Source organism: Apaloderma vittatum, unplaced genomic scaffold (assembly GCF_000703405.1).
Source record: "Apaloderma vittatum isolate BGI_N311 unplaced genomic scaffold, ASM70340v1 scaffold9676, whole genome shotgun sequence".
NCBI lineage: Eukaryota > Metazoa > Chordata > Aves > Trogoniformes > Trogonidae > Apaloderma > Apaloderma vittatum.
The window spans coordinates 2,783-27,381 of record NW_009720051.1 but is presented as its reverse complement, the minus strand read 5'-3'; the positions used below and the strand labels follow the sequence as shown (position 1 = coordinate 27,381).

Here is a 24,599-nt window from a genome sequence, read left to right as displayed (position 1 = left end):
TGCAGCTACCTATTTCAGAGAAAAAGCTGGTCCAATATATGTGAAGAAAAGAAACTTGCTGTTGCTCTCAGGTCAAAAATTATAAAGCAAAATCTTGCTCAGATGACATGAGACCTTACATAAAACAAAGTTTAAAAGCTATCTGCCAAAATGTTCTTTATCGCATCCCCTCTTCCCACAGGTAAATTAAGTTTCTTTCTACAGCCATAAAAACTACAGAAACAGAGATATTCAAGTTCTATCATAAATATACCAACATCCCTATAAAAATTCAGTAGCAATATGTTAAACATATCTTCCATGTAGGTGATGGCAACAAGTGGAATCTAAATGAAAAAGACATACAACCATAAAACTTTCACTTGAATGGCAAGATAGTCATTTAATATCAATAGTTTTCTGTAGGTGTTGCAATCACTGCTCTGTACGTGCTCCTTATAAATAGACTGCCACTATTGAACAGAGTAGGTCATACACGTGGTGTTGCTTAACACTTTTTTTAAATAAGAAACAAGTCTTTTCTAGAAAAAAGGCTATTTGTTTGTAAACTGGTGATTACAGTAATTTATTTGTTCAAAATATTCACCATCTACAACACAATGCTGAGGTTTCTTATACAACCAACCACTGACAAAGTTGTACAGAGTTCTCTCACAAACTTCACAAAGACTGAAGTACATTCAAGAGTACAATGATCCAGGTGTACTTTTCTTGAAATCGAAATCCAGAAGTAAAATGCCAACATCACATATTTACCTTTTTTTCCTTATTAATCAGTTTCTAGCTCTTGGGGGTTGATAAAATTGTTGAGTAGGTCTTGAGGACCGTCGTGGCTGACCATCGCCTCCTCTGCGGAATTCAAGAGTCTGCTCATATGTTTCTTCCTCCTCCTCCTGCAGGTAAATAGCATTGTTTTAAATCGAAGAGAAGGAAAACGCACTATACATAAGTAGGTATAAGCCTACTTACACACATACATACATTTAAGTATCAATGAATTCATGCACGCATAGCAACTGCTGCTTCTGTGCTGATGACCACTTAATAAGATAACTGGAGTGGGTTTTTCAAACCCAGGAAAGCTAACAAAAAGAAGATGGAGAATCTTAAAACTCAATTCCCAGGGCAGCATCAGAAGTTATTAAATATTTGCAGGGAACAAAGCGCGTATATATTAAAGCAAAATTATTTTCCAAGAGTCATACAGGCAACAAATTCAAGAAGCAAGATAACCTTGATAACCTCCCAGAGCAAGAGAAATATCAGCTTTTGGAAGCTTAGAAATGTGTGTTGAGTGCAATAAAAGAATTAGGAAATGGAAATGCAAGGAACAGCATCTGGCAATATGCATGCTAGAAACACAGATCTGAAACAGTAGATAAAAAGATCTGTGATGCAGTAAAAATGAAAAAAAGCCTAGAACTACAGTGGATAGCAGTTTAGATACTAACTTGCTGTGTGCAGCAATAATGAATATAACCTCTTAATAATGAGAGGAGAAGTAATTACATATTTGCAAGATTGCATCCTCTCCTAGGCATCCCATTACCAGAAAGATACTGACAAATTACATAGAATTCAGAGGAAAAAATCCAAATCCACCAAAATCCCCAAAATTATCAAAAGACTGGTGAACTATTTTCAAAGGAAGATCACAATAGCTACATCTTTACTTTGATCAAGAAATACTGAAAGGAAAAACTTCCATCTGATGGAATATTTGAAGGTAGTACACATTAAGGATAATGAATTTTAAGAGCAGAGTTGATAACAAAGAGAAATAGAAGAATAAACTATAGACTGAAAAAACAAAAAAGTTTCTGAACATTATGATTGTCAAATGGCATCTCAGGTCAACAGTTATAATTTCATTTCTTTAATATGCTAATACTACACTGTGACAGACAGCAGATCAAGAGGAAACATTCTGTAAGAAATTATTTTTTGAAAAAAAATATCAAGTATATAACTTTTAATTCACTTTCATTCACAACATCGGAATATACAAGAACACAAACGAAAGAACACTCAGTGATTCAAAGTTTGTCAACAATTCCAATACCCAGGAACTGTCTTATGGTGCAGCATGCATGTAACAGAGTAAACAAGCTACAGCAGTAAAATATTTCATTGTAAGATACAGAAAGAAAAATCTACCATCTAAGTTTTTTTCTGTTGTGGAAAGTTGGATCTTAAAAAAGTCTGTTTCTGCATCAGCCTGACTATCAATAAACACGCATTTTTCAAAGACCAGATACAGACCACCACATTCCTCATGGTAAAGTCTCCCTATTTACATGGTGTGTCTGTGGCCACAGCTATGTTTCCAGAACAACAGATTCAGCCCTACTACAGAAAGTCTGCAGTAACTGTAGAACAGGTTTTCAACATGACTGAATAAAGCATAACAGATTTGTGTCTTTTAGTTTCACTGCAGTCAAAGACTGAGAACCATGAAATTCCACCATGAAACTTCCTTTTTTCAGAGTACCTGTGCTACTGCTTGCAGCACTATTGATTTCCTCATATAAAGAGTTTCAGAGACACTGATTATCCAAAAGGAAGAAAAAAAAATAGACAAGCAGATGTCTAACCAAAAAATCCACAGAGTTTGCAATACTGTTAGTCCCAGGATAAACACTCAACAGTGTATGAAGTAACCTCCCATCACTGACAACACAACCTATACCAGTGTCAAAATGTTAGAAGGTAAGCTAGACACTAGAAGTGGTTAAAATACCTTTAGCTCTTTCAGTGTAATACAAGAAACTTGAACAGCTGGAAATAGTTTCATATTATTTCCCAAAAGAGTAGAGAAAGATGCAATTGCAAGTTTTCTTAAAATTCTTTGCCAAAGCTTTGATCTAACATAAAAGAGCTTACTCTTCAAGAATAAATTGGTGAACTGTCAGGTGCTTGATATGTGGATTTCTCCAAAACTGGAAAACTAAATGGCATATATGCATGACTGAAAATGTAGCAATGCACACTGGTCTTTTCAGGATGCTTTCAGGACATGAATCTTTTCTTTGTAACACTGGTAGTCTTTGCTCAAAAAAATCCAGAATTAATGTTTATTGCATCACATCTCTCCTGTAACAGCCATATCAAGAGTAAATTTCTAGAGCAGCAAATCTTAATAAAATCTCAAAGTTAATGTCATTGATTTTTTGAATTCAGCTAAATCAAATTAAAAATAAAATTTGTCTTACACATTTCTATTTTTGTCTTGCATGTTTCTGTTTCAGTGTAGTTGTCTTTGCACATAGAATGAAAAGCTTCAGATGCACGCATTCCAATTCCAGTTTTTTATTACAATAGGCAGGAGTGAAATGTGAAAACACACTTTCTTGAGTCTCCGAATAAAATGAAATGAATGCAAGCAACACAGCAAATGATAAGAACAAATGAGCAACCTTTCAACTGTTCCCTCATTCCTCTCTCTGTGGAGTAGCTCCCCACACTGCTCAAGTTCTTCAAGTGCTTCAAGATCATCTTGCTCAAGTTTGGATCTTCATGTCAGATGATAAATTGTCAGTTGTTTCTTGGGTCTCACCTATTCACATCTGATCCTAATTGGATCTAATATTCTCCAAAATAACCATTTGCCAGGCCACATCTTCACTGAACACCGTTTCTTGTTTTGCAAGTAATGGCATTGCTTTTCTTCCTCTGCTTCTTGATCACTTGCTCTCAATCCACCAGTACTGATCTTTCATCCTTTTCTTTTAATGCCATTTTATTTTATTTCCATCTTAAGGATTATTTTTTTCTGCGTTCATCGTTATCTCAATTGACTTTAAAAATCTCTCTACCTCACGCTCAAAACTGCCATTCCCTCTCCTGGAACAACATCCACCCTTTGTACACAAAACTTAGTATCTCTGTACTTCAACCTAAAAACTTCATCTGTCTACATTTTTTCCATTATACCTCTGCAGCCAATTAGGTCACACATCTTGCCACTAATGCCATTTTCCCAATCTTTTCAGCTGTTTGCTTTCAATTTATCAGTTGCTTGTGACTCATTCTAAATTATTCCATTTCCTACTTCCTTATCCATGTAAGATATAGATTACGTTTTATAAAGCAAAGGTGGCCACGAATCTCTTTCTGAGCATTTTCATTCTCCAGTAGAGGTTTCATATTAGTACACTACTCCAAAAACTTATATATTTTGCTATCTCCAGCTTAATACTTATTATTCATCTAATATTCCAGGATCCAGGACTGAGTTTTCCAGTACTTACACAACACCTATATACACTGAGATTGAACGACAATCACTAAGCACAGCTGCAAAAGACAGCAAAACCCAGCAAATATATAAGGAAAGGTTTACAATGCAAACAATGAAACGCAAACAAATTGCTACAGGAACAAGTTAAATGACATGAGAGACAGGGTGGAGGATGTCAGCACTCTTTAGGCTCTTAAAAAAACAAAAAAGATGGCAACAGGGAAGTCCTTGTGAATTTCAGCTTCTATTCAAAATTTTGCCATAAAAATCTGCTGTTATTTTTTGTATTTATCCATCTCGTAAGACAGAAAAGAACTAAATAAGGGTAAAATGGGAATACATCCACAGTCGGTGCATTAATTTTGGACCAATATGTTCTGAAGAGCTTGTACCACCACCATACTTTACCAGCTGAGCTTAGTGAATAAGTAAGTAACTTCAGTCCAGCCAAGTGACTACCAGCATGCTTCTACATAAAAAATTCAAAGGTTTTCACAGTTGCAGAATAAAGTTGTAAATACAGGATTTAGAATATTTTAACAATCAATTTGCTCTTAAAATTAACAATGTTGGAGCAGAGTAAATTTCATTTAAAGCTTTCTCACTGAATTTCAGTTAAGTTCAGTGCATTCAGAAGAACTACTTAGAAATGTGTGGGTTGTTTTTGAACATGGGCCTTGAAATGAATAGTTACTTTATAACTTCCGAGAGCAACGAATAGGTGGATGAGGATGAAGACTAGCACAGAAGTTATGTAAGGTATGAAAGCTTTGCTGAATGTTCTGTTCACACATACTTAGGATGCAGTTGCAAGCCACAGCTGAGCAGCTCCAACAGTTTGCTGCCTACAAACACCTCTGTGCATTGCTGCTTATGAACAGCACGTTCTGCCCTATTCCATGGGTCCTTCTGCTAAAGCTTTTCAATTATGGCTTTGTCAGTTATTAAGGAAGAAGCACCAGGACCTGTTAAAGGAGGCCTAAAGGAGCAGGATGGGGTGAGGAATCATGAGACAGAAAGCAAAGAAAAGCAGAAGATATTCTCCATTTTTCAGTAACGTCAAACCACTGTTTCGGTTTAAGCTGTAGCTTTAATTTCACCCACATACTCAAGGCATAGAAAACTTGCTGGACTCAGTACAAAGAGTGTTGGCTTCCTTGCAAAATGACCTTTTCTTTCTTTCATGTGCATTTCGATTCCCATTTCCCACTGCAGATTTAATGTTTCTCTGCACTGCCCCCACTATGGTGGCAACAGCTGTCTTCTGCTGTTGCTGTTAACGCACCAAGTGATCTCTTGTTCTGTTTTTCTGGTTCAATTCCTTTCTTAAAACTTGTTTCTTTTGCCTAATCATCCAGTATGATCTCTCTGAGTACTTTAATCTTTGATTTTTGCAGTTTCTACTTACCTATGCTTGTAGCAATTGACAACAGATTGTAAGATCTTCCAGACGTATCAAAACCAGAAACCAAACAAAAAACCCAATCACACTTTTGCTATCTTGATAAATGCACAGGTTTCCTAAGAAACACTAAAACTTATGTATTTAAATTGCAATATATTCTATGCCCTGTATTTGTAAGGTAAAAAAAAAAAATCACTGGCTAAAGCGTCTACAGTATTCTCTTCAACTTTTACTTTATCTGAATACTGAAATAGATTCTTAGAACTCCATAATAACTAAAAATGAAAACAGGATTTTATGAAAAAGTAGCTTTTGTCATTTAATAAAAGCACATTTAGGACTTTAGATCAGTTTCAGGGCATAACGTCAAAAATTACTACCAAATGAGGTATGAAAATTCCAAGAGAAATTACCAATAATGTAGTTCTTCTAGAACCTTAACCACGTACTGACTTGGTGACAAAAGCATTTTTGAAGTGTCTTATTACAGAATAATTCAACAGATTTGCTCTTGATCAATTTTCTTTGCAAATTACACTTGTTACTTAAAATATCACTTCCTCTCACAGAGTAATCTTCTCACAGTGTAATCTTCATGAGCCTGCAGGTTTTTTAACAGTACACAAGGCCTCTGTATTAGACTGGACCTGGGGCCATCTGAATTTCTCAGTTAAATTATAAGTGAGATGGAAAAGTGGTATTCAAGGTTTACACTGCTAGACCTGCATAGAGCTGACTCCTCACTGCTCTCAGATAACTGATTTAAGCTCGTAGCCCTATTAATGTGCCTTCAAAGGAGTCAGAGTAGCACTACATTTTTAGACAAACACACTTTTAGGATGCTCACACATATCAGGTAAGACCTTGTAATGTATCACTGAGTAAAAGTACACATAACTAATTGTAAAGCCATCAATCAAAAAAGTTACTTTGTTAAAAACCGTTATAATGCAGTAATCATGATAAAGTATTTTTAAATTAACCCTTTAATACACCATTTAGAATGTTAAATCTGCTTGGATCTTTTAAAGTATACAAGCGCACTACTGTTAAATCTTTTTTAACTAAACAAAGGATTCATGTGACACCTTTAAATTTACAAATGAATTCTGAATCTGCTTGGATCTTTTAAAGTATACAAGCGCACTACTGTTAAATCTTTTTTAACTAAACAAAGGATTCAAGTATGTGACACCTTTAAATTTACAAACGAATTCTGACATATAGGCTGAAGTGCTATGGACAATTATAATGTCTTGCTACTGCTGAAACTGTTTTCCTTTCTCTTCTCCTGCACCTTCTTCACCACTCTTCTTTCCACTTTCCCTTTGTTACTCAGATGTACAGCTGCAATCTTTAACTAACCCAGGTACAAAATGCAGGATGGTCAGGATTAGGGAGGGAGAACTGCTTCCTTGCTCAGAGTTCATCAGCTCAGCCCAGGAATTCACAGTCCTAAGTCACCCTTAAATGCTTCTCCCATTAAAATAACCATATGGAATGCACAATTAGTCTGCTCTTATTCAAATGTTATGGGTGTGTGAGACAATTTTCACATAAGAAGCAATTAAGAACAATTAAAAATATCTCTGAGGAGGATAATGACTTACAAGCTGAAGTGGAACTTACACCTCCTTGTCAGAGTATGTGCACATCTGTGTGCCCACATGCCAGAGGGTGCTCCTGAAGTTACTATTTAAATACAAAGAGTTAAAACAAAACCTACTCAGGACTTTTTCATTTTTTAACTGAAGTTCCACTATCATACATGCCCTTCTCATACAGAATCCACTGGTTTTATGTTTTATGGTTTTACTTCGTAAACTTGCGCTGCTCCAATTTTTTTAAAGCAACAACATGTCATGGGTTAGGGCTGAGTTGGCCACCAAACACTGACAGACACTCTCTAACCCCCTCTCCTCCCCGAAACGGGAAGGAAAAGAGAATGAGGCAGAGAGACTTATAGATTGGAAAAAAAAAAACAATCAAAAACTAGAACAGCTTTAATGAATAAGGAAATAATAAAAATAGTGAATTATACACATATATACACAAAACTGGTATCAAATCTGACTCCCCTCCCTGACAGCAATCCCCACTGATGCTGCAGAGCAGGCAGCACTGGGGCAGCCCCAGGCTCAGCAGCAGCGGGAGCTGGATACAGGAGCTGGATTCGGGAACTCAGGATCCGGATCAAAAGCAGGAGGTTGGATGGAGTCCTCCCTGGACACCGGCCATTGCAGAAGAGAAGAAAGAGATCTAAACCCTCATGACCCCTCAGTTTTGTACTGAACACAACATATATCCAATGGAACACTCCTGTCGGTCACCTGTCCAATCTGTAACTCCCCAGAGGTGCAACCTTTTACTTCCTTGTGACCCCTCTCACTACCCGGCACCCCCAGCGTGGCACACAAGAGCCAGCAGTGGCCTTGGTCACTACAGGAATAAGTATCAGCAAGAGCCTTTCTGCATCCCAGTCCCAGGCAGCAACTGCAAACATCAGGTGGTGTCACTGCCAGGAGCACACACTGTCTGCAAAAACATGCTGCCAACTTCAGAAAGTGCAGCTTAGAAGAGACTGAGCTGAGAAGCAAAAATCACTGAACAGAACTGGTGCCATTTAGCTCAAATCAGGACACGGCATGATAGTTTTCCTGAATTTTAAAAAATTGCAATGGATTGTAAGAAAATTTAGAACTTAAAATAGATTGATCAGATTTCTAATTTACTGCAAATTATTCTGAAGATGAAAACCATTAACTTCGTATGAAGCAGGTAACTTTACATGGCTCTTGTGAAGATAAAGTGAGAGAACGGCAAAGGCAATTTGAAAGTAAAAAACCAGATCTTCTTCACTCTTGAATCACAAATGAAAGGCAAAAAATTCTGAAGAGATGTGAGAGGCTATATTTGTTTTTTAACTCACAAAACCAGAGCCACAGAATCATAGAATGGCCTAGGCTGGAAGGGACCTTAGAGATCATCTAGTCCAACCTCCCTGTCATGGGCAGGGACAATGCCATTCAAGCTATATTCTTTCTTTCCCCCTTCCCCATTGTCGCTGTCTTTCTCCATATACATATTTCTAGATATCCAGGTATATTTTGCCAAGCTGACAAAGAAAGAGATAAAATAAGCACTTTATCTTCTGTTTTGGGTGAGAAAGTTTTTGGTATTTCGACTACTCTTAGAAAAGGCTATAAGAAACCTATAGAACACCAAGAATATATCTTTAAATTATTAAAATAAATACAAAATAAAAATCCTAGAATATAAAGAAAATATTTACACATGCTTTTTCAAGTTCTTCTCTCACACATTGAGAAAGTACTGTTTTAGTGCCGACTTTAAGATACAACCATCAGTTTGCTGAACTACAGGATATTTTATCAATAGACTAACCAGGATATGCTATAATGAATGGAAACCAGTTGCATCGTTCCAAAACAACAAACATCAAAACAGGAAGCAAATTAAAGAATCGTATACATTGGAAATGTTTGGACTGATTGTCTAAATGGATCTTTAGACAAGCAGTAGACTTTTATCTTGAATTAGTAAGAATCTGTAAGGTCTGCTCAAAAAGAAAAGGTATTAATTTTAAGGTAAATTTTATAAAGAACTTCTAAATGAATATGATTTTAAATTTTTTCTAATAGTACCTGCCTGAGGAAATCTGACTTTGGTCACTTCCAATAGGAAGCTCAACTCCATCAGGAGCAGGGACTACAATTCTCCTTAACGGGACATAACTGACTTGCTGTCTGGTACTTTAAGATTTACTAAAAATCCCCTCAGACTTTGAACTGCAACTACACAGTTATTGTTTGTTGCCATTTTACAGGCAGTCGGAACAATTCCCATCTATTTATGTAAGGTTTCAACCTACTATTCCAGTGCCATCTTTCTCTCTTTCACTGTTTCTCAAATTGTATGAGATTTTGATGTACTATAGGAATAAAACACTACATACTTCTTTCAAGGGCTCTATAAAGCCTTTTATGCAACCGATAAATTCAGTTAATGTTTTCTCTAATGTGGGAGTAGTTAAATTGAAAAGTTACTGACAACTCATTGCAAAAAATTGCTGTAGTGTCATTAAAAAACAAACAAACAAACAAACAAATGAAAAAACAACAGAACAACCAAACCATTTGTTTCCCTTATTTACACTTTGAAAAGGCTGGAAGGGACCTTAGAGATCATCTGTTTGGAACTGATACTTATGAGGGTCACCAGTTTTTGTAAAATCCTACACAAAGCAATTTTTAGGGCCAGCAAATTATCAACTAAAGCCTTATTACACATCGATTTAAGATACTATGTTTATAATAACGATTCAGTAATCCCGAAAAAAAAATGGGATATAGACTATTAAGGTTTTTTACTACATTTGTTACATTTTTCCTCTGCTGAAAATGTAAATTGTGACAAAAGTTTCAAATGGTTAATTTTTAAATGATTCTGTAAGGATGATATACATTCTGAATTTTGAGTGAAGCAAGAAACATTCGATACCAATTGACAGAAAATTTGCAGATTGCTGAGAAAATATTATCAAGAACTGGAAAAATAGATGGATGGACAAGGGAAAGAACTACATACTTAAATCTGAGACCACTAAAAGCAACTTAACAGTTAACTTGAAATCAGACTATTTCTTTGTATCTCATTGCTTTTCCTCAACTTGGAAAACAAAGCACTCGTCTGTTTTCTAAACAGACTACCTTCCAATTACATTTCCATAAAACTAGGATAATGTAATCCTGGGGCATGATTATCCCACAGACATTCTGCTACTTTATCTGTTCCCCTTAAGGGTATTGCACAGGTTATTCATACTTGCAGTCATTCCCCTTGGCACACATTAAAATAATTGTGCAATTCTTCTTGTGAGGTTTGTGCTTCCAACAAACACACTCTCCTGCAAGTTGTCACTATGTTCTCAGTACAGAGAGTAATGAATTTTAAAAGGTCCTTAGAAATACGTATTTGACCCATTCACACCACATCCCTACTATTAGTAAAAGCTACTTCACACTGAGTAGCATCAATATCAACCTATAAATATTTAAAGGTTTATTTTCAATAATTTATAAAAGATAAGTGGATATTTGCTATGTAAATAACACAGACCCAACACATATATCAAGTTCTCTCTGTTCAGCCAGAAGAAAGCCATAAACTGGAAATGGAAATATTTTCAACAGAACACATAAACTCAATCAGCAACAGTGACAACCATAAGGATTATGTGTTACAAAGAATAATGTTACTATACGGAGCAATTGTGCCAATCTTTGAAAAAGAGCATCAAATTAAGGGTCCAGCTTCCATCTCTCCTCTCACATACAACCATCAGCTGTTCCCTTTCCCCAGCATTTTGTTTTCTGCTAAACAAAGCATTCATCCAGTTTTCAGAGCATCAAGTTGAATGAAGACCTCTGGAAACGGTTACTTTAAGCTGGTAAAACAGGCACAGTCATAGATTCATAGAATTGTTTCAGTTGGAAACGACCTTTAAGATCACCAAGTCCAATCATAAACCTAACACTGCCAAGCCCACCACTCAACCATGTCCCTAAGCACCACATCTCCACATCTTTCAAATGCCTCCTGGTATGGTGACTCAACTACTTCCCCCGGCAGCCTGTTCCAAGGCTTGACAACTCTTTCCTGGAAAAAAAATTTAATATCCAAGCTAAACCTCCCCTGGTGCAACTTCAGGCCATTTCCTCTTGTGCTATCACTTGTTACTTGGGAGAACAGACAGATACCCACCTCACTACAGCCTCCTGTCAGGTAGTTGTAGAGAGTGATAAAGCCTCCCCTGAACCTCCTGTTCTCCAGGCTAGAGAGCCCCAGGTCCCCCAGCTGCTTCTCATAAGACTTGTGCAAACCGTTTCAGCAAACTATTTTGTACCTACTAAAATGAACCTACACAGAATAAGCTTTCAAGACTTCCGGTAAGAAATCAAAAGCAACATTTCCAACTAGGCACAAACAAAAATATTCAGTGATTAAAGGATAATGAAAGAACGAAACCAAAAAGATGGATAAATGTGCTTCATAAGCACAGGAGAATCTTAAACAATCTTTCTGAGCAATGAAGATATTCCCCGATATGCTCCTGCAGATATCATGTCCCAAGTCAGAAGACCCTATGATGTTCAGTATGTGGGACACACACAACAAATGCGCAAAACATAGTGGTAAAACCCTCTATATAGCCATTTATTACTGTCTTGTTCATCAACTCCTGCTCTCATTAGAGAGACAGAGGGGTTCTTTGCACTTTGGCAAACATCAGACTTAATTTTAAAAATAAATACAGAATTAATTTCAAAATCTTTGACTTTGTACCCCTCCACCAGCAAATCAGAACAATTAGTCCATTTTACAAGTATGAAAAAATGCATCTCGATTAACTTGGCAAAGATATTAAACGCTTCGTGTACGGTTGAAGGAAGCACTACTTCTCTATAACTTTGAAAATCTAGGTATATCAGCCAAGTTCTGACAAGGCAAGTGAATTCTGTAGGAAAGATGTCAGATCAAAACATTTTTTCTTCTGTATATGGCCTCTAATGATATTCTGAGAAAATCTGATTAATTGCTGTTATTCTTTGACAATAAGCAACTATGTATTTAATAATAGTATCTAAATGTCTCTCTTGGGACGTGGAAGCAAATTGCAAATGACATTGTTATATGAAGAAAATAAAGCACGAGTAGAGTCCTTGTCATTGTTACAAACCTTATAAAATTCACTCTAAGCAAGCCAACAGAAGGAAGAAACTCTAAACCAAATCCCAACCCAACTGTCTCCCCCTCCAGAAAAAAAAAAAAACACAAAAGGAGTAACTTCATACACTTTTTATGAAGAAAAAGAATTCACCTTTCCGATAGCTATGCTATCTCAAAATTTCAAGTCAATTTAAAGGAAAGTGTTCAGGGAGAAATATTCTCTCTCAAAATAAACAACCTGAGGAGTCCATACACAGTCTCCAAATAATGAATCATCACATGCAATTACATTTAATAACAAGCAAGTAGGGGAAGGAGAAGAACAGAGTAATGCTCCAAGTATCCTACTTTAACTGTCACAACTTTTTTCAGTGATTACAAACTCCAAGAAGAATCTGTTCTTAATCTGATTTCTACAGCTGGCAATAATTTGCAACTCTATTTCATAGTCTGATGAATATGAAATGCTCAAGTGGAAAACTCAAACACATTTTGCAATGCCTAATGATACAGAGAGAAAACTGAAAGCCATTGTTTTCTGCCCAATTAGTATATACTGCCTTCTCTTCACCGAAATTTGCCAGCTTTTAGTTTTTTAAAAAATAAAATGCAGTTCCTTAAACACCTTTAAATGTTAGCTACCACACTTCAGCTAAGGGCCAGTAACATTCAGTTCAGTTGTGATCATCTGTGCGTATTCTAACATGCGTACACCAAGCTAAAGTCTTAAAAACTACATAGTTTCTCAGAGGACAGAGGTGCTAAAGTAAAAAAAAAAATTTATCAGGATAAACACTCTCCACAGCAATTGTTTACAAATACTGCCTCTTAAAGGAAGGGTGAGGAAATAAATAAATTATATAAAGAAATAGCCTGACAGAACCTGCAGGTTAATTCTCTGTAAAGGCATGTGTACAACAACACTCTGTGTAAAAGATGTGATGGAACTGAAGGCAGCATTTCCAGTAAATAATAAAAAAAAACCTGGTAAGAAAATAAAAAAAAAATTAGGCTGGACTATAAAAAGTAATTTTTCAGCCTGGCAGGACAGAGGCAACTGAAATCATCACATATTGGTAAAATGAACAAAATAACTGCCTAAATCTAAAGTGTTTTAATAAAGCAGAAAGACAGCCTTCTACGGAAACTAAATCCACACTAGTAACATTCTGGACTGAAATGGATTAATAAATATGTACCACCACTAAGGAAGAAGGGGAGTCCAATTTACTCAGCCTTCATTTAATTCATTTAGTCAATGAGCAATTATGAACTGTAAAATCACTCTAGAGATTTTCTATCAGCACAGAAGCCAAGAAACCAAAGACATCAAACCGTTGTCTGATGCAACTATTTAAGGACATTTTTTACTACAGTAATCTTAGAACTGGTTAAGTAGACTGGACAATTATAACAGCCTTGAGTTTAGCAGAAATCCAAACAAGGCACAACTTATGTACTGCACCTACTCAATTATTCAATGGGAGAGACTTCCTGCCTGACACACAACAGAAGAAGATCACAGCATGATGCCAAGGCCATCCAGACCGAAGACCCATAAATAGTACTTAATCCTTCAAGTAAGTATTGCCTGTTGTAAATCAAGACACTGGAATTGGTTCAAAACCTCTATAAATAGGGAAAAGTCTTCTCCAGCATCAAAAGGCAGCTGTAAGCCTTTACCATTTAGCAGTTTCAAGTGTTGCTTGTCAAATTGCTGGACAGAGGTTTGAAAAACTTCAAAAATCTCACGAGTTTACTTCTTTACTTACCTGAAACAGGGGATGGGTGTAAGAAAGCCCTGAATTATAGTTTGATTTGAGAAAATTTTACACCTGTAGAAGCTTGTAAAGCTCTGTGAGGTACAAGGCACAACATTATCCACTTTGAGCTCTCAAATGTCTGGTAGCATGAATTAACCCTAATTTAAGACCCATCGCTACTTTCTTTCCTCAACTCATTCCTTACCAGAGAACTGAGCTGAGGAAAGCTACAAATTTGATTTTCAGTCTCCACAGAATAAAACAAATTATAGAAGAGTTAGGATTATACATACCTCAAAAGTAATTTTTGCCTTCTTACCTCGTTAAGGAGAAATATAGTGCAAGAAACAGGAAAAGGAACCTAATATTTTCAAATTAATTATTTGAAGCAGTGAGTTCGTATGAATTCTAACTTGTTTCGAGAGGAATTAATATAAGGCTATAAGATATATAGGTGGGAAAATATCAATCTTGATCTTCTTCATATAATAGCAGAAAACCAAAAAAAAGAAGGGTAATCATACCATAAATGGCAGGACAGGGCTTATTGCCTGACTAAGGACACACAGAATGGAAAAGGGCAAGCAAGGACTTGGCCTTGGAGAAAAGTGTCACAAGATAAGCATTTAGACTATACATTCCCATAATTTATTAAGGGAAAAGAATCCTACAAGTTAGAAAATAAAATTAAGACTTAGAGTTTAAAGTGTTATCTTGACTTTATTTAATTTTTTTTCCACAGAACAAACTACTACGTAAGTCAGGAAGGCCCTTAACATTCCATGCTCTTCGACTGTTAGTATAATCTTACATATTTAACAAGAGAAAACAAGCAGTTCTTACTTCTACAATGGCTTTTCAGTGAATTTTTTCATTGGGATTAAAATATTTTCATTAAACAATCCCCGCTACATTGAGGGAAATAGAAGGATACATTATCATAGTTACATGCAAGATACTTAGAAGTCCTCTAAAACCGCAGAAACAAAATGTAATTTTATTATTAAAAATATTTATTAACTGCATATCTAAGACATATTTTGCAAGTGCTAAGAAGAAAACAGTTTTAGTGTTCTTCACATATTTGACTGTTGTATGTGATCAACTATTTAAAAAAAATCCCCATTAGCTTTTTGATTTACCTTATGTAAAACACAGCTTTATCTTCCATACTTCTAGCCATCAGAAAGATAAATAGCAGCATGTTAAGTGTCAGAGGGACTGAAAACTTTCAAGGACTGAGGGCAAACTGGGTGAGGGACAGTGTACAATCAGTATGGAGTCTTAAGATCATCTACTAACAGTTTTTCCGTTAAAGTGTTAAGCACAGTGTATACCAAGAATGTCAGGCAGATTCAATCTAAAGTCAAGAGAAAAAAATCACAAAAACCCCCAACCAATCAAAACCCTATAACTACAAACAAAACCCACCAAAAACATAGAACTTGTATTAACACAGTGCAGTTCAGTATTGAGAGACAGCAGGAACAGAGAGCTGAACGTATAATGAAATTATATTAAACCTTCTAACAATGTAAAGAATCTTCATTCATTTACTATTTCTTTACAATTACTATGGTTGCCAAAAGTAGACCAGAAGCTCAGGTGCTTAAGACAACAGTTCATGTCAGCAAAATAAGGTCACTGTGATATTTTGGCTGTTCTTTCAAGTGATTAGTTGAGCACATTTTGACATTTTTTTTTCTTCCTTCCAGTGGTATACTTCTACCAGTTTGTATTTGTTGGGGAAAAAAAATAAATTCAGCACACGAGTACCAAAAAGAATACTTGGAGAAAAGAGTAAAGAATAATCAATCCTAACACACAGCCTAAATCCATGCCTTTAAAAATCAATTCACTAAATCATTTCTTAGTATCAACAACTCTTTCAAAAAGAAGTCTGAAAAACTGGCAATATTAGGATATCATAACTCACATACAGTATATTTCTACATTAGTAACAAGTCTTCAATACAGACAGCTAAGAAAGACTGAGCTATCTGCAAGTTACCTGGAAAGACTCAAATAAAACTTAGCATAACATTTCTAATAAAACAAGTTCACTGTTGCTGATAACATCGATCAGTGGAAGAAAAGTTATTACTGAAGACAGTTTAAATTCTGTTTTGTCCTCTTGTAAAGAGGAAATATCACCAAGTTACTTAGATCTTACAACAAAGAATTAAGTATTAAGCAGCATGTGAACTTCGTTTTGCATTTGTGTGTGCTATCTAGATTTAAATACTAATATGAACACTGAGAGAAAGTGACCAACAGTGTTCAGCTGAAATGAAAAATCTGAGTATTACAGCATGACGCCAGTGGGTGATTAAGAACTGCAAATGCATAATAAGAACTTGAGTTAGCATCCAAACACAAAACAAGCGAAGACCAAGATCCTAATCAACTTTCTCCTGCAAAAAATCCTATAGCTGCAAGGACCTTCTGGGAACAAAACAGGTAAACCCCACCCTGTAAGAAACCGTAAAAAATTTCATTTACTGGCAAGATGTTGGTGGGCATTTTTCTTACAGTGATCTAAATTTAGTTGCTTGAATTTATGCTATTCACTTAGGTTCCCTTGATAGAAAAAAGGAACCTTCAGAAAGGTATCTATCATTTCTGAATGGAGTGAAAGCCTGTTTGAAAATCCCTATTTCTTCCCAGTAACAGCAGACTGGATGAGGATGCAGCAAGATGTTAGGACTGTGCTACTTGAGCAGCCCAATTCCCTCTCCATACACTGTATCACCATCTTCCATCAGGCTTTAACAAACTCAGCTGTGAAACAAAAACCAAACCAACCTGGGGGAACAAAAATGTGATCCTTATTCAACTCATCCTGTGGCTACATGACAAGCCATCCGACATGGTACGAGAGTGGAGAGTCAGAGACAGGCAGAAGGGGCAGGAAGAATGACCACTGCTTGAGTATCATCACCTTAGTCTTAAACCAGGCCAAATTCTTAGATCGAGAGCACTAACTTCCAGAGAGTTAAAGCAAAATAAAAAGCCACTCTTCAAGACTCTAATCAAAAACATGAAGAAAAGGCTGACTGACTATTAACACAGAAAAAGGGTCAAAGTACAATCATACAGTAAGAAACTAGCACTTTACGGCTCATCTAGTGGGATAAAGGGAAGAAGAAAAAAAAAAAGTATGTTTTCATACCAACAGTAATGCATCAGCTGGGAATTGCTTCAAATATCTTTGTAAGTATAGAAAGGCCATCTCAACAGGCAACAGTACAAGTTAAAAGATCACTGGCAGCAAGCAGCAGTCAACTGTTCAGCCTCTGCAACATCAGTACCATGGCTACATGCCCCAGAGGTAAGAAATTAAAATAAGCACAGTCAACTCATCGATAAGGAATCAATACACAAATACGAATACTTCTTTTGTGCAGCTTTTTACAGTAAGGGTAAACAGCAAATCATTGTGCACTCCTGGTATTTCTTTCTAAATCAAAATGCATCTCTATTTCCATGACATTCACAAATGAAAGTTTTTGAAATTTCCAACTTCCAAGAGGGTAACACATTCCAAATCTTGTAAAACAGACTGAGGCCCACACCTCCACCACAATATTTGGGAAAGAAGAAATCATTTAAACAGGAATAAAAACATGATACAAAATGAAGTGACACAGATGTCTATTTTAGCCATACATCGACATATAGCAAAAACCTTCAAAAATACGTATTTTAAAAGACTGTTTCCTAACCTGCACTGAACAACATACAATGCATATGAAATAAAACAGAAAACTTTGTTTAATGGGGTAAGTAATAACGTTTAGCAAGACCTGGATCAACTACTCATTTTCAAACAACTGAAATTTATTATACAGGAAGAATACCATATGATAACACACTTCTATGAAGATTCATATAAAGAACGAAGAGTTGAGATTATGCTTCTGTATTCACTTAACTACTTTTTTTACACATGCAATTGGCAGTCTTTGCATGAGTAGGCATTCATTTCTGAAGGGTTACATGTTTTGAACAGACTAGGTAGTTTGTATTTTTTTTTAATACCATTTGTTATCACATACCCATGTGTCTGCATGAACAGGTCTGATGTTGCTGAGAAGCACCTCTTCATAATTTCCGTAATCACAGAATTTAACAACTGCTGTTGTCCCAGAAGAATGAAGAGCTTCAATTTCTGCCCGGTAGAACTTAAAAGAGAAATTTTCCAAGGTCAGAAAATACTATTTAAAATACCACAAACAGCTTAACAATTACCTTTTAATAAATATACGTGTGTGTGTGTGTATACATATATATTAGCCAATGTCGTCATTTGAATAAGATTTGCTGCAAGAATACAGTGGAATATATTTAGAATAACTTATTGAAAAAATATGCAGCTTACCAAATTAGACTGAATATTTAAGAACTTCTTTTCTCTGAGAGTAGAACAAATGCGTCATTAACACAAATGCTGTATACAGAGAAGAGTTACAAGTGGCTACTGTAACATGTAACAAAATGTTATAAAAATACGATAAACCTGCCAACTCAAAAAGTCCTTTTTCTAAACACAAAACTTGATTTTCTGACATTTATGAAAACACGTATCAGCTTTCTTGATGATATTCAATCATTTTTATCTTCTTGAATGCAAGGAAATCACTACCTCTTAACACAGTTAAGCTCAGTACCGTATTTTATCATCACATTTGTGCACAGATGTGAGCACCAGCATTTAATATAACTACCAAAAGAACAATAACCCTCAAAAAACTGCTAGACCTTCTAATGTGATGAATACATTTCATGTAACAGTCTGGGATTATCTCATGTCTACTTATTTTGCAAGTTTCACACTTCCTAGAATTTCAAAAACTCATCTCACAGTAATGCAAAGATGTTTATCAAAATAGGAAACAATTACATAATATGCCATTATATTTCACACTAAACCATCCACCCAATCTACATATTCCTTCTTCAGAGTCAACACACTGTACATTGCCACTACCAAAAATTTTGCATGCCTTATCATCTGTTTTAGTCATACAAACTCAAGAAAGAAAAAATGAAGTTAACTCTACATATTTCCTGTAAAAAACAGCCCAAACAGGAAAAAAACACTTAAACAAACAACAGAAAAGGCAGAAAAGGATGTGAATGAAACCTATTCAAAGAATAGTATTATTAAAGGTAGTTCTCAGATTTTCAGAAAGGGTCAAAACATCAGGAAACTACCCAAGAAGAGTAATAGGTCTCCTGAACAGAAAATAACAAATCAAAGAAAAAAAGTCTAAACTTTTTTGAGCAACAAAAAAGATGAAAGTTTCTTGCCACAAAAGAAATCTTATTAATAGGAAAAACAACTGAAGAGGAAGTAACCAAACTTTTAAAAATCCGTAAAAGAGAACTATCACACAGCATAACTCATTTGCTCCACAAATTCTTCAGCAAATAGTCTACTAGTCATAAAAAAAAAGTCTTTTGCTATTTCCTTTCTGTAATGACTGAATTAAAAGAAGAGGGTTTTTTAAACAGCCCCATTTCATAAAATCCTAGAATGATTTGGGTTGAAACAGACCTCAAAGACCATTTAGTTCCAACCCTCCTGCCATGGCAGGGATGTCTCCCACTAGATCAGGCTGCTCAATGCTCCATCCAGTCTGGCCTTAAAAACTTCCAGGGATGGAGCATCCCCAACCTCCTTCGGCAACCTCTTCCAGTGCCTCACCACCCTCACAGAAAAGAGTTTCTTCATAGTATCTTATCTAAATCTGCCCTCTTGAAGTTCCTATCACTACAGGCCCTTGTAAAAAGTCCCTGCCCAGCCTTCTTGTAGACCCCCTTCATGTACTGGAAGGCCGCTATAAGGTCTCCCTGGAGCCTTCTCTTTTACAGGCTGAACAAGCCCAACTCCCTCAGCCTGTCCTCCTAGGAGAGGTGCTCCAGCCCTCTGACTGTCTTGGCAGCCCTCCTCTGGACTCGCTCCAACAGCTCCATGTCCTTCTTGTGTTGGAGGTTCTAGAGCTGGACACACTGTTCCAGGTGGGGTCTCACTAGAGACTCTGGTATTCCCTTGTTCTAGTAAAGGTTATACACTGATTTATTCTAGGATCTATCATTACAGACTATTGTAGACAGCTCAGTATGCTCTTCCTTGCCCTTGGAAAAGAATCTAGGCACCTAGATCCATATTCATCTCTTCAATTTTTCAGCATTTACATCAAAAGCTTCAGTTGGGAGCTTAGTCACCCTAAACTCCACCTAAACGAGAGAAACAACCACCTTTGACATAATTTAAGCACTCTCAAGTTTCACGCAGCAAAGATTGTATTGGGTCAAGCTGAGAGTGGAGTCAATCTTCCCACAGCAGCTCTCTCAGTGCTGTGTTTCTGGAGTGCAAGCTCGAAGGGTGTTGCTAGCACCCCAGTGTTTTGGCTACTGCTGAGCAGTGCTCACACAGCACCAAGGCTGTGGTTTTCCACTGTTCCCCCAACAGTGGGCTGGGCAACATCTTGGGAGGGGACACAGCCGGGCCAGCTGACCCAAACTGACCAAAGGGGTATTCCATACCATATGATGTCAGCTCAGATACAAAAGTGAGAAGGAAGAGGAAGCGGGGGGGCATTCGCTATTTGTGTTTGTCCTCTGGAGCAACGGCTATGCGCACTGGAGCCCTGCTTCCTCGGAAAGCGGCCAGACATCGCCCACTGATGGGAAGCAGAGAATAATCTTTGTTTGGCTTTGCCTCTGTGCGCGGTCTTTGCTTTTGCTGTATTAAACTGCTTTTATCTTAACCTACGGGCCTCTCGTTATATCTTCCCTCTCCCCTGTCCATCTAAAAAAAGAGGCGTGATAGAGCAGCTTTGGTCAGCTCCTGGCCTCCAGTGAGGACCAAACCACCACATTCATGTACCTCATAAATGAACAGAGAGTAAGAAGCTAGCCAAGCAACACATTACCCACCTATGCATAAAGCCCATGTCTCTGTGCTAGTGTGCTAGATCTCCCACACCTGAGTAAGAAAACACTGAAAGTAAAATCTGAGGTGCTTCTCATTTGGCAAAGGCATACCTTGTTGTCTTCCCAATAAAGAGCAAAACATTCATCCCCTGGTCTCCAGCTCTTGCCATACTCCACGTGAATCGATGACTCTAATATTTTCTCCGGTTTGATGGGCCCAGATCTCCTTTTGGGACCGGTGTTGTAATACAACATTTTATCATCAAAAGATGGGATTGTAGAGGGTCCTGATGATTTAATAGGTCCTACTCGTCTTCCTTTCTGATGATGCTCAGTATCTCCATTTGGTACAGCGTTAAAATTATCAGTTCTGCCAAGATTTTGGTAATCATTATTACCACCAAAATGTTGCTCATTTTTTACCATGAAGGCTTCGCTATTTATTGTTCGTGCCTTCCTATCACAGAAATTTTCAGAGTTGTGTATTTGGTTTTCTCTTTTCCCACGTTTCTGGTTATTGTTGTCTGTAGTATCTTGAGCAGCAGAGTTCTCCTTGAATTCTGTGAAAGACACCCCTTTTCCTATTCTGTTTTGCATGTTGTTATCCCTTTTTTTGAAAGTAATATCACTCTGGTGAGTGGCTACAGGATAACTCAAATCCTTTGGCCTATCATTTCTAGGATAATGTCTGTCGCTTTTATTTTTTTCCTCTGTCCAATGTTCTAAAGAGCTGTGTCTTTCAGGACCTCTGTTTCTTGGTAACCCACCACTTTCCAAAGCCTGCCTTGAATTCTGAACATCCCTTTGAAAACGAGGGGGTTTCTCATTCCTTGGTTGTCTCATGTCATTGCGAGAAACGTGCCTTGAATGATTCTCTTTGATGCCGTTCTGTTCTGCATTCATAACTTTGTGCTGTACTTGATGTGGTGGCTGAAACTGCAATTTTGGTTCTACAAAAAAAAAAAAAATATTTCAATTACTAACATATTTCACACAAGTGTATTTTAGAAATATTTTTTCAGACCCTAACTGATAAAGTAACAGTATTATTTAGAAAAGTATGCAGTATTTACCTTTGTGATACAGAAATGGAATGGTACATAGAAAATTCCAGCAGAGATATTTGAATTGTAATTCCTAGTTATTGGAAAGCATACAGTACTCTGGACTCTACTTCAAAACACTGACCAAGTGAGAGAAAAAATTTCCAGGAGGCTACTCATTTCTTCCCATAGACATCAATAACTCACTTGAATAGCAGCCATTTAAGATATGAAAATTGAATTCCAACACGGAGAAAGGAAGAGGGAGGAAAACGAGGAGAAAAAAAGGCATACTTTTAATCCGAATTGAAACTTGCTGTAAAATAGCTTATTAACAGCTATTCAGCATAAAAGACAAAGCTAAGAAATCAAAGTGATTAAATGGACTCAGCTGACAAACCATAGATAACAGGAATAATAACAAAGCCCAGAACTCCAGAGACTCTGATCAATGAGCTGTAAAAAGAACTGCTCAAGCACTACCTTGAAGAGGCTCAACCAGAACTCTAACTGATGAGAAGAAAAACAAGATTATTATGGATCTCAAGAGAAAGAGCAAGCTTGCTATGTGATGCTGGGGAGGAGGGGAATTGTGGGGTTCTGTAAAAGCTTGTATGGAATTCTTTTTTTTCTTTTTTTTAAAGGCAAACATAGGATTTTTTTAATGGGATGTTAGGTGAAGAGCCAAAGGAAGGCGAAGATCAAGATGAATCCCAGAGGAACAAGCATAAAAAAATTAAGAAGGAATGAGATTAAACAGGACAGTTGCAAGTAACCAGGCTCATGGTCAATACACCTGCTGGGCCAACTCCTGCATATGACCATCGCAGTCTGTCTCATCCCCTTAATAAATTCTATTTCTAAAAATCTTCTGTGCCACATACATGTAACTGCCCTGAAAACTTCAGGCTGCACTAGCCAGCAAGTTGGACAAGAGGCATCTGAGGTGGGTACCACTTGAGGTGGTCTCGGGGCCAGGAGAGATCCATGTGAGTGTGTGCACGTGGCGGGGCTGGATACAAGATCTGTTAGCAGACTTTCAGGGTGGTGAAAAAGGAAAGCATAAACCTGTTAAGAGCGATTCATGCTCATCTAAGCACTTTCATGTTATGTGGGTGCCTGTAAAGATTTCTTTCTCTTTCCTGCATCCATCCATAGCAGTTGGCTACGTCTGCACGAGTCTGGTGGGCATGCATAGCCCTGGAGGGACTACACACTCAGGTTCTCTACTGTACGGCCCTGAATATCTTGCTAGCACAGAACCATGAATCATTTAGGTTGGAGAAGACCTTTAAGATCATCAAGTCCAATCATTAACCTAGCACTGACAGGTTGACCACTTTACTAAGGAAAGGAAAAAGCGAGATCTTCAGTTTACACGTTACCACGTTACCACAATGAACGCTGATACTTGACAATAAATTTATCAATTTTCCTAATTACTGCAACACAGTAAGGTAAAATTAAAATGTAAATTTTTGCTTTTTTTCTCCTTAAAAAGAAATAAATCAAGCATCAATTGTGTCCAGTTCTGGGCCCCTCTGCTCAAGAAGGACAGGGAACTCCTTGAGAGAGTCCAGCGCAGAGCCACAAAGATGATGAAGGGAGTGAAAGATCTCCCTTATGAGGAAAGGCTGAAGGAGCTGGGTCTCTTCAGCTTGGAGAAGAGGAGGCTGAGGGGTGACCTCGTTAATGTTTATAAATATGTCAAGGGGGAGTGTCAGGAGGATGGAGCCAGGCTCTTCTCAGTGATGTCCAATGACAGGACAAGGGACAATAACTCACTTGAATGGAACATAGGAGGATCCACAAAAATATTAGAAAGAACTTTTTCCCTGTGAGGGTGACAGAGCACTGGCACAGGCTGCCCAGGGAGGTTGTGGAGTCTCCTTCTCTGGAGACATTCAAAACCTGCCTGGACACGTTCCTGTGTGACCTACTGTAGGTGATCCTGCTCTGGCAGGGGGGCTGGACTAGATGATCTTTCGAGGTCCCTTCCAACCCCTGACATTCTGTGATTATTAATAGCTCACAGAAAATTTATCAGTTTTACTAAACTGACTAATAAGAATTTAGCTTTATTTTTATGTATACTTTCTCTGCCTGCCCTGATTTTTAAAAGCCAAAAGTATTTGACTAAAATGACCAAGGTTTTTTTTCAGTGACATAAGCGTATGTGAGACTTAGCATGATTATAATCTTGAAAAAAATAAGTCTTATTGCAAAATTCATAGCTTCAAAACCAAGAATGTTTTTAATGCATGAATATGTGAATATGTATTACTTCGAAAGGACCATTTCATAAATATTAATTTTCTTTTTAAAAATGAAAAGATGACTTTTTACATCTTGTAGCATTTAAAATTTTATATTTTCTCAGACAAAATCCTTTGAGTTCAAACGTCCGTCTTTATCTCTCCTTTACAAATGCAACCTGAAACACATCCTTTGACCTT

At 37.0% G+C, this 24,599-nt stretch overlaps 1 protein-coding gene across 1 annotated transcript in view; it reads right to left on the bottom strand.

The window, feature by feature from the left end:
- LOC104275038 (tudor domain-containing protein 3-like) overlaps nt 1-23,553 on the bottom strand; it is a gene marked incomplete at its 5' end in the record, with an annotated part of 26,489 nt that extends 2,936 nt beyond the window's left edge. Inside the window, 4 exons of the mRNA XM_009870875.1 lie at nt 757-893; nt 18,217-18,342; nt 21,212-22,050; nt 23,462-23,553. Coding sequence (XP_009869177.1) covers nt 774-893; nt 18,217-18,342; nt 21,212-22,050; nt 23,462-23,553 — 1,177 coding nt within the window. The remainder of the gene's footprint in view (nt 1-756; nt 894-18,216; nt 18,343-21,211; nt 22,051-23,461) is intronic.
- Between the last annotated feature and the right edge of the window lie 1,046 nt (nt 23,554-24,599).